The sequence below is a fragment of the Anser cygnoides genome, chromosome 6 (genome assembly GCF_040182565.1).
Source record: "Anser cygnoides isolate HZ-2024a breed goose chromosome 6, Taihu_goose_T2T_genome, whole genome shotgun sequence".
Lineage (NCBI taxonomy): Eukaryota > Metazoa > Chordata > Aves > Anseriformes > Anatidae > Anser > Anser cygnoides.
Genome location: NC_089878.1, coordinates 32,006,148 through 32,020,012, shown reverse-complemented (window position 1 = coordinate 32,020,012; position 13,865 = coordinate 32,006,148). Strand labels below are relative to the sequence as shown.

Here is a 13,865-nt window from a genome sequence, read left to right as displayed (position 1 = left end):
GGAGTTGTTTTGGGACATTTTGCACCGGTGTGTGGAAATTAATTTGAGTTAAACACAAACCCAGAAAAAGCCTCGGTGGCAGCAGTTAGGAGCTGCCGAGGCTGTGCTGGGCAGGGTGGGAGGAACTCCTTGGCCCTGGCCAGGGGATTTTGGGGTGCTGTGGGTCTGAGATCGCTGGGAGCAGCAGCCATCTCTGGGTTTGTCAGGGTGGGCGTTTGGGGACGGGGGAGGAACGGAGCCTGCGCCGAGGCTCCTCGCTTGGTGCCTGCCGGCATCCCTGCCCCTGGCACGGGGCCGTGCTGTCACTGACCTACCTCACAGGGCTGTTGTGAGGCTCAGCTGGCAAAAATGCCCCGGGCTGGGCAGGAAGGCACTGCCCGGGGCTTGTAGCACTACCACTATTAAAAGCAAGCAGAGTGACGTGTGGCTGCCTGTGCTCTCGGGGTCGGGGACCCACCTAACACAGCCCTCCGCTTCTCCCTCGCCCCATCCCCGGCCTCCAGAACTGCGAGGTGGGCGCCAGGTGCTCGCTGGCCTGGGTCAGCAGCTGGATTGTGGGGCAAGTGACAGAGGGACAAAGCTGCCGCTCGGCAGCACGCACGCGGAAGCAAAGGGACGGGAGAGCCAAGAGCCATGTTGTACGCTTCACCGAGAACGTTCACAGATCACTGAACTGCTGCTCTCCCTTCAAAGACCAGCAGCTCTCTCCAGCGGCACGTCACCCCCGCGTCCTGCCCCGGGGAAGTTCCCTTCGGGGCTCTCACCCCCTGCCTGGGGGTGGATGCGTTACGGTTTCACAGCCAGAAGCCCCGGCGGCGTCTCACAGTCCCGGCACGAGGGAGGCGAGCGGGGTTCGTGCAGCAGCACCGCTCCGCCGGCCCCGCTGCAGGGCTGGCGGCTCCGTGTTAATACAACACCGGGGTTTCGGGGAGGTAGAGGCGAGCAGAGACCCGGGCAGCCCCCCGGCGTCCCCAGGCCGCTCCGCTCCTCGTCCCAGGCCTCGTGGCGTGGCAGGGCAGGGCTCACCCCGCTCACTGCAGCATGGAGCCCACGTTTTCGACGGCTCCGCCGGGGTCCGCCTTGTAGAGCATGAAGTGGCCCTGCACCTGGGCGGCGCTGAGCTGCTCGCAGACCCCCAGCGCCCGCTCGGCGAAGCGCTCGGCTGCGGCCGGGGGCTGCCCGGGGTAGAAGCGCTGGAACATGCGGGCGAGCTGCCGGCGGGAGCAGTGCCCCACATACTGCCTGAGGTCCACGCGGCCCGGCCGCACCAGGGCTGGGTCCAGCCTGCCGAGAGACACGGGGCCGCCTCAGCGGCCTCACCCCAGGGGATCCGCACAAGGGGCCTGGCGGGAAGCCCCCCCCCACTTCGTGCCAGCGCAGGCAGGCGGGGAGCAGGTTTGTGCCCGGGGGCTGAGGCACGAAAGGAACCCCCAAAGAACCCGGTTTTCACGCTGGGCTGCACGCAGCCCTCCGTAAAGGTCACCAAGCGGGCTACCAGGAGGAAGGTTTCCCCACACCCCCCTCCCGGGGGACGGCTCTGACCTGTCCACGTAGTTGGTGGTCATGAAGACGATCCTGGCCTCCGCGGAGGCCACGCCATCCAGGGCGTTGAGGAGGCCGCTGAAGGTGAGGCGCCCCATGCCTTGGTACACGGCAGGGTCTGGGGACAGAGATGTCTGCGATCGCCTCCACCTGCCGCTCCCGGTCCCCACTGACACCCCTGGGGCAAATTTCCCCCCCGCCGCCCGCCCCGGGAGCGGGGACACCGCTCACTCTCAGCAGCGAGGTCCCGGCTGACGAAGGCAGCGTCCACGTCCTCCAGGAGGATGATGCTCTGCTGCGGCGCCACGCTCAGGAGGTGGTTGAGGCGGTCGTCGGAGAGGCTGCGGTCGCTGAGGCTCAGCAGGCAGATGCTGTACTGCAGCTCCCCGGCCAGGGCTGTGCTGGGAAGGACGCAAACCACGGCGGTGAACCCCGGCGAGGGAGAGCCCAGCGCGGGGGGAGGCAGGGCAGGCTGCAGAACGGGCTCTCCCTGCCCGCCGGCATCCCCCCCAGCGGGGATCGGATACGGCAGCGGGTGTGAGCCCTGCTCGTGCGGAGCGAGGGCGCGCAGCGCCGTCACCCCGACCCGTAACAGTGCCAGCGGTGCGAATGCTCACGCCTGGCGCAGCGCAGGATGCGCAGCCTGCTCCTGCCCTGCTGCATTTCAACCCCCAGCCCATCCAACCCTCAGACCAGGGGCTGATGCGCCGCAGGAGAGGCAGCGGGCAAAGGCGGCTGTTCCCCAGCTGGCAATACTCACATGAAGCTGCTCTTCCCGCAGCCGGGAGGGCCATACAGCAGGTAGCCTCTTCGGTACGGGATCCCTAGGAAGACAGGGTCCTTTTGGGAAGCTGCTGGGTTGCTCCGAGCCCTCTCCCTCAGAACCACGCGAGGGATGCACCAGGGGAAGGCAAGAAGCAGAACAGCTCTCTGCAGCTCTCACAAGGGGCTTCGCAGCCCACAGCCGTGCCTGCAGAGGGTGAGAAGGCGCGCCAGGCAGGGCACAAAGGGGGCCTTGCCTCTCTCGCTGTACCACTTGGGGTTGTCGATGAACTCCTTCACGTCCTGCACCAGCCTCTCCGACACGCCTTCCTCCAGCACCACGGAGCTGAGAGGCCGCCGGCGGCGGGGGAAGCCGAACTGCCGCCACTCCGCCCCCATGGCCGTGTACATGATCGTCCTCCCCTCCTGCTGCTGCAGAGCCAGCTCCCGGGCTGCAGAGAGAGGCAGAGGGCACAGCTGGCAGCGAGCAGGCTCTCCCGGGAAGCCCCGGGTGTCTCCAGGAAGCCTCCCACAGACCTTCCTGCAGGATGTTGAAGAAGATCTCCCGGTCGGTGCCCAGCGCCGTGAAGGTGACAGACTCCCAGGGGGTTCCCGTGTGCAGGTCGATCATCTGCTTCTCCCGGCTGCGCTCGATGCGAATCCACTTCCTCCGATACCTGGGGCAAGAGGACGTGGCTGGGGGACAGAGTCCAACGCCCGCCACAAGCCTTGGCTCACTCCCAGCACTTGACCTGCTGCCTCCACGGGCCCCCCCGGATTGGATTCTCCTTACCAAAACGATGGCGAGTCCGCAGACTGCCTTTCCCTCTCTCCTTACCAGACGAAGCTCTCCCTTACCAGATGAAATGGTTCCCGGGGCTGGGGACGAAGTCGAACTTGGTGCTGACGCGCCCGCTCTCGTGCTGCAGGTACGACGTCTCGACGCTCAGGTGCTGCGTGTGCTTGGCGTGGTGCGAGATCCAGTTCAGCAGCCAGTGGTAGCTCTTATCCTTGCTGGGCACCTCCAGGGTGATCATACAATGGCGCCTGAAAGCCACCAGGCCGAACTGAGCCCCCTTCCGCGCTAGGGCCAGGGCCGTGCCCACGCCGACCAGGCCGAACCCGGCCCCGAAGTACGGGTTGTCCTTGAGCGCCACGACGAAGTCGGCGAGCGGCATGGCGCGGGGCTAAGGGGCTGCCTCCCGCAGCATCGCCTCAGAGGCTTGTGAGCAGACCTGTGCGGGCAGAGGCAGGGAAGGGAAGCGCCGGGTGACGGGGCAGCGGCGCAGGGCAGCAGGGGCCGGGCGGAGCAGCCCGCGGCCCGTCCCCGTGAGGCGCCCCGGGCCCGGGGGCAGGCAGCAGGCCCCGCTCAGGGGGAGGCCCTCAGGGAGCACCCGCTGCCTCCCGCGGCCACACCAGCCCCCACTTTCGCCCTGCTTCGCTCCTTACTCCCCTACAAGGCACCGAACAACGCCATTATTTAAATTTACCCCCCAAAAAATCACCCCCGCCGCCGCCCCTCACCCGCCCGCCGCTCTCTATGGTTCCCCTCCACTCACACCCCCCCCAACTTCCGGCGCCGCCGCCGCCGCTTCCGGCCGGCCCCCGGCGCGCACCATAGAGCGCAGCCGGGCTGAGCGGCGCCGCCGGGGTAGAGCGGCCCCGCCGGCCGCGCAACAAAGGGCGGCGCTCTGGGCTGCGGGGTGGTGCCATAGAGATGCGGCCTGCCGGGCTCGCAGGTGGCGCTGGGGGGGGGGGGGGGGGGACTGGGAGCACTGGGGGCAGTGGGGGAAGGTACTGGGAGCGCTGGGGGGGGTACTGGGAGCGCTGGGGGGCACTGGGGTGTTGGGGGGGGGGGAGATGGGGACGTGGGGGGGGGAACTGGGGGGCACTGGGACATTGGGAGAGAACTGGGGGGCACTGGGAGGTACTGGGGGACACTGGGAGGTACTGGGGGGCACTGGGAGGTACTGGGGGGCACTGGGGGCACTGGGGTGTTGGGGATGTACTGGGGGGCACTGGGACATTGGGGGAGAACTGGGGGGCACTGGGAGGTACTGGGGGGCACTGGGAGGTACTGGGGGGCACTGGGGGCACTGGGGTGTTGGGGATGTACTGGGGGGCACTGGGACATTGGGGGAGAACTGGGGGGCACTGGGATGTACTGGGGGGCACTGGGGTATTGGGAGGGTACTGGGGGGCCCTGGAATGTACTGGGGGGCACTGTGGCGTTGGGGGGGTACTGGAGGGTACTGGGGTGTTGGGGGGCACTGGGATATACTGGGGGGAACTGGGGGACACTGGGATGTTGTGGGGGAACTGGGGCATTGGGGGGGAACTGGGGAGCACTGGCATATACTGGGGGACACTGGGATGTACTGGAGGAACCGGGGGATACTGGGATGTACTGGGGAGCACGGGGGTATTGGGGGGGAATGGGGGACACTGGGACATACTGGGGGGCACTGGGGTGTTGGAAGGGAACCGGGGGGCACTGGGATGTACTGGGGGGCACTGGGATGTACCGGGGGGCACTGGGGCATGGGATTGAGGTGTGGGCTCGGTGCCAGGGCTGAGCCCCCGCGGTGCTCCCAGGCTTTTGGGGCCGGGTGCGGGCCCCTCACAGAGCTGCCCCCCCCCCCCCTTATTGTTCTGTTCCTTCTCTTCCAGCCCCAGACCCCCCCCTGCCCGGCACCGGCGGCGGGTAAGGGGCGATGAGCGCGGAAGCGGCCGCCCCCGAGGCTGCGGGCGAGGAGATGGAGGCCCTGTGCTCCCAGCTGCTCCTGCCCGCCCCGGGACGGGCAGCGGGGGCCGCGGGAAGCCCCCCTGCAGCCGGCAGCAGCCCGGACGGGGCTCCCCCGACGGCGGCGGCGAGCCAGGAGCTGCTGCTGGCGGAGGCGTCGATGCCCGGGGAAGGGGCTCACGCCGAAGGAGGCGACGTGGAAATCTTCATCGAGGCCGTGGCTGGCAACGTGACGCTGAGCGACGCCGCCGGCGCCGCCGGTACTGGGCGCGGGGCGGGCGGTGGGGACCGGGGTGGGGGTGGAGATGGGGCTGTGTGCCCCCCGGGATAGCCGGGGCAGGGGGTGGGCTGCGGCTCCCCGAGCTGTAATTCGTGGCGTTAGGGTTCTGTCCCCTCGCCCGGAGCTGGAACTGAACGGCCAGTCCGAGCTCGGGGCCTGGCGGGAGCCCTTCCTCACGCCGCCCCCCTCGCCCTGCGCAGGGGTGCTGGTCAAAGTGGTGGAGCTGTATTTCTGCCAGAGCTGTGGCCAGAGCTTCCCGGAGGCCTCCCTGCTGTCCCGGCACCGCTGCCCGCTGCTGCCACCGCCGGAGCACCTGCAGCTCCCCGGGGCGCCCGCCCGCGAGGGCCAGCGCGAGCCGCCGGGCTCGGAGCCGCCGGGAGCGAGCACGCCGCAGGGCTCCGCTGCTGACCGCCTGCCGTGCCCCGTCTGCCGGGAGGTGTTCGGGCAGCCCGGCGAGCTGAAGGAGCACTTCAAGACCCACCGCGGCCCGCGGGGAGCCCTGCCCTGCCCGCAGAAGGGCTGCTGCTTCGCCACGGAGGACCGCAAGCAGCTGCGCGGCCACCTGCGCCGCCTGCACGGGGCTTCCCCCGTCTCCTGCGCCTACCGAGCCTGCCCCCTGCTCTTCCCCAGCCGCCCGGCCATGGAGCAGCACCGCCGCAGCCACTTCCCCTTCCACTGCGCCCGCTGCGACTTCGTCACGGCCAACGCCAAGCTCTTCTGGCGGCACAGGAAGGGGCACGGTGCGGAGGTGCCTGCGGCGGGCAGCGCCCCCCTCAAACCCCGCTGCGGGCTGCCTGCAGGTACGGCTCGCTTTGGGGTGGAGGGGCACCCCGGCTGGCGGCTGCCTCCCACTGCAGCGTGGCGGTCTCTGTCTTTCTCCCCTGAAGCAGGAGGGCAGGAGGAAGCAGGGAATTGCCACCCTGGCTGGGAAGCCACGGCAGAAGAAATCAGGCCAGCAAAGCCCTCGGGTGCTGAGGAGGGCTCCCTGGAGGAGCTGAAGGCATCGGGTGGAGAAGAAGACTCGGACAGCGGTGGGGACGAGTCTCTGGAGGAGAACGGAGAGAGCCCCTGTGAAGGCGAGGAAAAAGAGGGTGGGAAAGAGGCTCCTGAGAAAGCCAAGGTGCCCCGGGCACAGTATTTCAAAGGTACGACCGTGGGGCCGTGCTGGGAGCTGCTCGGGCCTTTTGTTTATGAACGAGCAAGATGATTTTTTCCAAGGCTTAGGCAGAAGCAGGGGCTGCCTGGCTCTGGGGAGCAGAGGCACGCGGGCAGGTCTGATTTAGGCTGTGCTGGGCCGCTCGAGCCCACCCAAACCGTGCCGGTGGCTCAGGATGGGGACAGCCCCTGCAGGTCCCTGGCTGCTGTGTGATTCAGCCCAGCGCGGCGGGGTCAGGGAGGGAACGTCTGCCTGTGCTCGTCTTCTCCATCTTCTCCTCGCTCGCAGGGGACGTCGCGGAGGGCTCCGAGTACCTCTACAAAACCCACATGTGCCCCGAATGCAAGCGGTGCTTCAAGAAGCGCACGCACCTGGTGGAGCACCTCCACCTGCACTTCCCCGACCCCAGCCTGCAGTGCCCCAACTGCCACAAGTTCTTCACCAGCAAGAGCAAGCTGAAGATCCACATGATGCGCGAGGCGGGCGAGAAGGCCCACCGCTGCCCGCTCTGCCACTACAGCTCGGTGGAGAAGAACGCCCTCAACCGCCACATGGCCAGCATGCACGAGGACATCTCCAACTTCTACTCCGACGTCTACTCCTGCCCGGTCTGCGAGGAGAAGTTTCGCCTCAGCCAGGCCCTCAAGGAGCACCTGAAGACCCACAAAGCCGAGCCCAAGAGGCTGAGCTGCTTCCAGGGGGGCTGCGACTACTCCGCGGAAGACCGCAAGGAGTTTGTCCGCCACCTCAAGGACGCTCACGGCATCAAGGCGGTGGAGTGCAAGTACCACGCCTGCTCGCTGCTCTTCGGCACGGCCGAGGCCATGGAGGCTCACCGGAAAACCCACTACGCCTTCCACTGCCAGCAGTGCGACTTCATCTGCTCCAACAAGCACGTTTTCCGCAAGCACAAGAAGCAGGGGCACCCGGGCAGCGAGCAGCTCCAGTGCAGCTTCTGTCCCTACGCCACCTTCAACCCCGTGGAGTTCCACGACCACGTGGGCAAGATGCACGCCAACGAGAAGATCCACAAGTGCAGCGAGTGTGCCTTCGCCACCGCGCACAAGCGCGTGCTCATCCGGCACATGCTGCTGCACACGGGTGGGTATCTGCGGCGGGGCGCCCGAAGCTGAGCCAGGACGCGGAGGCCAGGGAGGGCTGGGTCAGGATTTCTGGGTCCCAGCGGTGGCCCTGGCACCCAGCAGTGCTCGGTTGTTGGGCCGAAGCCGTGGCCCCGTCCCCGCCCCTGCCGTTACCCTGACCTCCTGAGCTGATTTCCCCCGCAGCGCTTCCTTGTCCTGCCATCGCACCGAGAACGCTTCTGTGTCCCCTGCAGGAGAGAAACCTCACAAGTGCGAGCTGTGCGACTTCACGTGCCGCGACGTGAGCTACCTGTCCAAGCACATGCTGACCCACTCCGACGACAAGAACTTCATGTGCACCGAGTGCGGATACATCACCAAGTGGAAGCACTACCTGAGCGTCCACATGCGCAAGCACACCGGTGATCTCCGGTACTGCCCCCGGGCCGCCTGGCCTGGCAGCGTTGTTAGGGCTCCCCAAATCCTGCTCCAGGGGCTGCGTTGGGTGCCAGCCTCCCCCGTACCTGGGAGTGGCTGCTGCCTGCTCTGTTTGGCACGTGACGAACGCGGTCTGAGCTCGCAGCTGCTGCCAGCACGGTGCTGTGGAGGCAAAGCTCTCTCTGGTGTCTCGCACCACCACCACGTTGCTGCACTTCTGAGCTCGGGTTCACGCGCTCTGCTGATGCTCGTGGGCCGAGGGCAGCTTGGGTTTGTGCGGGGCTCCGCCAAAACGTGTTTTTACTCCTGTATTACCACCTTACTGTCCTTTGACCCAGCTGCTTGCTGGGATACCCAGGGACTCCTGTCCCCAGGCTGGGGATGTGGAGTGCCAGCAGCGCCACGGGATGCAGCGGGGAGGAACTGCTGGTGGTTAGAGCTGCCCGGATCGCAAGGGTCAGATCCAGCAAACCAAACGGTGCCCCTTCCCCGGGATTCTGGGACGGGGAAGCTGAGCTGCGTGTATCCAACAGGGCTCAGCCTGCCCCAGTTCCCCACGTTGCCTGACCGATTCTGCTCTCCCCGCAGGTACCAGTGCAACCAGTGCTCGTACCGGTGCCACCGTGCTGACCAGCTGAGCAGCCACAAGCTGCGGCACCAGGGCAAGAGCCTGATCTGCGAGGTGTGCGGCTTCGCCTGCAAGCGCAAGTACGAGCTCCAGAAGCACGTGCAGGCGAAGCACTCGCAGAACTACCAGGTGCCCACCTTCCAGTGCCGGTACTGCGCCTACCAGACCAAGTACAAGCAGGCGCTGCTGAACCACGAGAACTGCAAGCACACCAAGCAGAAGGAGTTCCGCTGCGCCCTCTGCTCTTACTGCACCTTCAGCAACACCAGCCTCTTCTTCCACAAACGCAAGATTCACGGCTACGTGCCTGGTGATAAGGACTGGCTGGAAAACTATGCCAGCAAGGAGCTGGAGATCTCCTCCTCCGAGGCGCTGCTTGGCTGTGAGCTCGGTGCGGCCCTGCGTGTGGACGCCAGCTCCCCCCTCTCTGGCAAGGAGCAGTGGGCAAAGGCAAAGCCATCCCAGCTGGAGTCCCAGGGGGAAGAGGGCTACCAGCAAGTGTTCGTGGTGCCCCTTCTTGGGCAGGACACAGCGCTGCCAGAGGACAGCAGCAAGGTGCAGAGAGCTACGGGCGAGGGGGAGCAGAGCTGCCCAGTCACCGGCGACGCCCTGAGAGATGCCTGCCTGCAGAGTGATGCTGCCGCGGGCTCAGCTGAGCTTGCTGCTGCAGGGGAAGAGGCAGAGAGCTGCACGTTGCGCTTAGAGACGCTGAACGTCTCGTCTGACCCCATCCTGGAGCACTTGACTGGAGGTGCGTGTGCGGCGCAGCCGGAGAGCGTGGAAATGCTGAGCTGCAAGGAGCCTCCTGCAGCCTACGAGATGCTGGGTTCCCGGGATCACCTCGGCTTGGAGGACAACGACAGTGCACTTGAAGACGTCCCGGACTATAAGGAAGAGGAGGCAGATGTCCGTGAGGATGAGGAGGCGAGGCTGGAGGGCAGCGTCGCACCAGGGGCCAGCCGGGAAAAAGACAGCGTCAGGGAGGCCGTGGGCCACCTCGAGGGGTCTTGTTCAGCCCCCTGCACGCTGGTCACAGGCACGGAGATGAGAGAGACCGGTCCAGCTGAGCTGCCAGAGGCCTGGTTCAGCGTGCTGAAGACCTCTGAGCAGAGCCACCCACCCGTCCCAGGCGATGCGGCCGCCTCCAGCGACGACACCAGGAGCGGCTCGGAGTCGGTGCTGAAGGCGCTACGGAAGCAGGACAAGGAGCAGGCGGAGACGCTGGTGCTGGAGGGCAGGGTGCAGATGCTGGTGGTGCAGTCGGAGAGCCAGGTCTTTAAGTGTGAGAAATGCTCCTACATAACCCGTAAGGAGAAGTCCCTGTCCCTGCACTCCAAAGCCAGCTGCCAGAGCCGCCGGGCCCCGCTGGTGTGCTGTGAGTGCGGCGCCACCTTTAAGCAGCAAAGGGGGCTCAACACCCACCTCCTCAAAAAGTGCCCGGTCCTCCTGAAGAAGAACAAGATCCTCAAGCCGGCTGTTCAGGAGCCACCTGGCTTGCAGCAGCCTGCTGGCCAGCTAGGTGACAACGGTACAGAACCAGCAGAGAGCGACAGGGGAGGCACGGAGGAGTCAGGACATCCTGACCCTCCCTGGGAAGCTGGAGTGCTGGCTGATAAAGTGCAGGCATCAGACAGTCCCTCGGCTGGGGAACGGGCACCGGGCTGTCCTTCTCCGGAGAAGTCCCTCCTGGGTGACAGCAGGGAGGTGACAGAAGAGCTTTCGCAGCGAGGGGACGGGGCTGAGCCAAGTGGAGCCGCTTGTCCCTCCCAGCCTGGGAAGCCCCCCGAGAAATACCGGCTGGAGGGGGGGAAGCTGCACTGCAACGCCTGCTCCTTCGTGTGCTCCCGCGTCTCCACCATCACCTCCCACGTGGAGGACGGGTGCCGGAGCCTGGAGCAGTTCTGGTGCTCGCAGTGCCCCGAGGCCTTTCGCTCCCAGCGGGCCCTGAAGAGCCACCGTGCTGAGAAGCACCTCGCGCCTCCCGAGGAGGACGGACCCCAAAGCACCCAAATCCCCGGGGGAGACTCGGCCAGCGTTGAGACGGGGCAGCCCGCCCCGAAAGCCGCGCTGCCCAAGCGGAGGCGCCTCTCCTGCCCCACCTGCCCCTTCACCTGCCACCAGGAGCGGGCCATGAGGACGCACAAGAAGCGGGGCTGCGTGGCGCTGGGCGAGTTCCGCTGCGCCTCCTGCCCCTTCACCTCCAAGGCGGCCAAAGCCTTGAGGCTGCACCGCAAGCTGCACCGCAAGCACTACAGCAAGCGGCCGCAGCTGCAGTGCCGCCAGTGCGAGTTCACCTGCAAGCAGGCCCGCTGCCTGCGGCAGCACGTGCGCATCAAGCACGAGGGGGTGAAGCCCCACCAGTGCCGCTACTGCGAGTTCAGCACCACGCGGCGGTACCGCCTGGAGGCCCACCAGTCCCTGCACACCGGCGTGGGGCGCATCGCCTGCGGCAGCTGCAGCCAGACCTTCGGCACCAACTCCAAGCTGCGCATCCACCGCCTGCGGGTGCACGAGAAGACGCCCACCCACTTCTGCCCACTCTGCGACTACAGCAGCTACCTGCAGAACGACATCACCCGCCACGTCAACAGCTGCCACCGCGGCGAGCTCAACTTCGGCTGCTCCCGCTGCGAGGCCCGCTTCAGCTCCGAGACGGCCCTCAAGCAGCACGTCCTGCGGCGGCACGAGGAGAAGGTGGCCTACGGCTGCCCGCGTTGCGGCTTCGTCTGCCACAGCGAGGCCACGCTCAAGTGCCACGTGCAGAAGCAGCACCCGCACCTGGAGTGCGGCACCTGCAAGGAGACCTTCCCCAGCCGGGACGCGCTGGAGGAGCACAAGAGGCAGCACTTCGGGCACCGCTGCGAGCTGTGCAGCTTTGCCGCCAAGGAGCGGCAGCAGCTGGTGCGGCACTACGTGGAGAGCCATGAGCCCGCCGCCCCCCAGGACAAGCCCCTGCGCTGCCCCTTCTGCGACTTCGCCTGCCGCCACCAGCTCGTCTTCGACCAGCACGTGAAGGGCCACGGGGGCACCCGCGTCTACAAGTGCTCGGACTGCGAGTACAGCACCAAGAACAGGCAGAAGATCACCTGGCACATCCGCATCCACACCGGAGAAAAGCCCTACAAGTGCCACCTCTGCAAGTACGCCTGTGCCGACCCCTCGCGCCTCAAGGTGAGCGCCCTGCTCGGGGTGGGGGGGGTACAGACGTGGAGGTTTGGGGAAGAATATGGTTCTGACCTACAGCCCCGCCTCCTGCTGCTGCAAATAAAGGGGCAGGGGGGTTAGCAAAGCAAGACTCGAGGAGAAACTCAGCGCCTGGCTGAGTTCATTTCTCTTCCCCGCTGGCAGCTCTGAGTGCGCGTGGCCGTGCCCCCATGGTGGGGCAGCCTCCATTTCTGGAGGAGGTACCCGTTCAGGGCAGCGTGGCACTAGGGGACGGTGTCTGCATGCTCTTTCTGCTCTGCTTTGCAGGTGATTAGCATCCTCCCACACAGTAAAGGGCCTTTCCTAGAACAAGAGAGCCGGGCGTGGGGTAATGGAAGGAAAATGGCCTGTCTTTGCTAAAAGAAGTATCGACTTTTTTAATGGCCAGGCTGTGCTGGAGCCCTCGAGGGCCTCCTGGGCAAGGCCGCTGTGAGGCACTCTGCTCTGTCGGGCTCTTTTTTAACCTGGACTTAGTCCTAAACGCCAGACGTAGGAAGAAAAGCCTGTGGCCTCCACAGGCTGGGACAGAGCAACCTCAGCAGTACCAGGGTCTCATCCGGACCCTTCTGTGGAACCCCGGGCCACCAGATAGCCCTCCTGGCCACTCGCAGTTTCTGAGATGTCAGTCCTCCCCGTGAGCCCCTTGCTGGCATCCCAGAGCCCCGCATGCCCCCAGGGCAGGCGGCACGGCCTCGTCCTGACGGTGCCCCGTGTCCCTCTGCCCAGTACCACATGCGGATCCACAAGGAGGAGCGGAAATACCTCTGCCCGGACTGCGGCTACAAGTGCAAGTGGGTGAATCAGCTCAAGTACCACATGACGAAGCACACGGGTGAGTGTGGCCACGGGGCACCGCCAGCCCTGCTGGCAAGGGGGGGCCGTGGGGACGCACAGCCCCCAGCTCCGGCGGCCGGGCACCCTGCAGAAGTGGCTCAGCACGTCCCCGAGTGCTGCTGGGTTGGGGACAATGCCCTGGGGCTGTGTTCCAGGGCTGGGAAGAGTGGTGGGAGGAAAGGTGGGGTGGTACAGAAATGGGGGGGGTCTCGGGGTGCCTGCAGCGGTGCAGGTGGGCTGTACCTTCCCAGAACCAAGGAGGGGGTGTGGGGAGGGTCCCTGGGGACGGAGAGACCCGCAGAGGTGCTGTGGGGTGGTGACGCTGGCCCCCATCTCTGTCCCCGCCGCCGCAGGGCTGAAGCCGTACCGCTGTGACGAGTGCGAGTACTGCACCAACCGGGCGGACGCGCTGCGGGTGCACAAGGAGACGCGGCACCGCGAGGCGCGCTCCTTCATCTGCGAGCAGTGCGGCAAGGCCTTCAAGACCCGCTTCCTCCTCAAGACCCACCTGAAGAAGCACAGCGAGGAGAAGCCCTACGTCTGCAACGCCTGCGGGCGGGCCTTCCGCTGGGCGGCCGGCCTGCGCCACCACTACCTCACCCACACCAACGAGCACCCCTTCTTCTGCCGCTACTGCCCCTACAAGGCCAAGCAGAAGTTCCAGGTCATCAAACACATCCAGCGGCACCACCCCGAGCGCGGGGCCGCCGAGGGGGTGGGCAAGGACCCCAGCACGCCCACCGTCCACCTCCACGCTGTGCAGAGGGAGAGCCCGGCCGCGGGGCGCCCCGTGCCGGAGCTGGAAGGAGGGTGCCCCCCGGGGAAGGACGGCGCCTTGCCGTGAGGGGGAGATGGACGTGTGTGTATAGGCATATATGTATATGGGATGTAAGATATGCGACTGTATAAAAGGGATCTCTCAGCTCCTTTTAATCCTCTTGCTCTGGGCTGGTCTGGGTCCTCCTGGCTGCTGCGCTGGGGAGTAGGGGGCTGGGAGCTATGGGACAGCTCCAGCTGGAAGCCTCTCCTGGTGCACGTGGCTGCCTAGGAGCAGGCCCTGGGGTTTGCGCTGAACGTGCTCTGGTTATGCAGGGCCAAAACCCGTCCTGCACCCTGAGGCAGCAGCCACATCTCCTCAGGACAGGGGCGGGGACAGAGCAGCCCTGGTGCTTGCACAACAGGGGCATGGTGTCCAC

The 13,865-nt window shown here is 66.4% G+C and overlaps 2 protein-coding genes across 6 annotated transcripts; one reads left to right on the top strand and one right to left on the bottom strand.

Annotated features, from left to right (window-relative positions):
* Positions 1-614: 614 nt before the first annotated feature.
* BCS1L (BCS1 homolog, ubiquinol-cytochrome c reductase complex chaperone) lies at positions 615-3,888 on the bottom strand. Of its 2 annotated transcripts, XM_066999465.1 has the most exons (8): positions 3,829-3,888; positions 3,163-3,539; positions 2,842-2,981; positions 2,562-2,756; positions 2,303-2,366; positions 1,774-1,943; positions 1,543-1,676; positions 615-1,284 (listed from the first exon to the last, which is right to left on the bottom strand). In XM_066999465.1, exons 2-8 carry the CDS (start codon positions 3,480-3,482, stop codon positions 787-789), a joined length of 1,521 nt encoding a protein of 506 aa, XP_066855566.1. In that variant the 5' UTR covers positions 3,483-3,539; positions 3,829-3,888; the 3' UTR covers positions 615-786. The 2 variants fall into 2 exon arrangements, with proteins under 2 accessions (XP_066855566.1, XP_047935590.2); XM_048079633.2 differs by lacking the exon at positions 3,829-3,888 and having other exon boundaries at positions 888-1,284; positions 1,543-1,660; positions 3,163-3,822.
* Positions 3,889-3,904: 16 nt separating this feature from the next.
* On the top strand, positions 3,905-13,602 carry ZNF142 (zinc finger protein 142). 4 transcript variants are annotated; one of them, XM_066999448.1, is made up of 9 exons: positions 3,905-4,043; positions 4,975-5,298; positions 5,528-6,127; positions 6,215-6,472; positions 6,772-7,584; positions 7,820-7,997; positions 8,592-11,802; positions 12,562-12,667; positions 13,023-13,602. In XM_066999448.1, exons 2-9 carry the CDS (start codon positions 5,019-5,021, stop codon positions 13,511-13,513), a joined length of 5,937 nt encoding a protein of 1,978 aa, XP_066855549.1. In that variant the 5' UTR covers positions 3,905-4,043; positions 4,975-5,018; the 3' UTR covers positions 13,514-13,602. The 4 variants fall into 4 exon arrangements, with proteins under 4 accessions (XP_066855549.1, XP_066855548.1, XP_066855547.1 ...); XM_066999447.1 differs by having other exon boundaries at positions 4,975-5,307; positions 6,218-6,472; XM_066999446.1 differs by having other exon boundaries at positions 4,975-5,307.
* Positions 13,603-13,865: the final 263 nt, after the last annotated feature.

Bases quoted from the DNA above. Each gene is read 5' to 3' on its own strand.
- BCS1L (XM_066999465.1), bottom strand. From the start codon at position 3,482: ATGCCGCTCGCCGACTTCGTCGTGGCGCTCAAGGACAACCCGTACTTC. The intron at 1,944-2,302 runs GTGAGTATTGCC...CGTCCTTCCCAG, and splicing joins TGCGGGAAGAGCAGCTTCAT to CACAGCCCTGGCCGGGGAGC. The intron at 1,677-1,773 runs GTGAGCGGTGTC...AGGCGATCGCAG, and splicing joins CCGGGACCTCGCTGCTGAGA to ACATCTCTGTCCCCAGACCC.
- ZNF142 (XM_066999445.1), top strand. From the start codon at position 5,019: ATGAGCGCGGAAGCGGCCGCCCCCGAGGCTGCGGGCGAGGAGATGGAG. The intron at 7,585-7,819 runs GTGGGTATCTGC...TGTCCCCTGCAG, and splicing joins GCACATGCTGCTGCACACGG to GAGAGAAACCTCACAAGTGC. The intron at 11,803-12,561 runs GTGAGCGCCCTG...CCCTCTGCCCAG, and splicing joins CCGACCCCTCGCGCCTCAAG to TACCACATGCGGATCCACAA.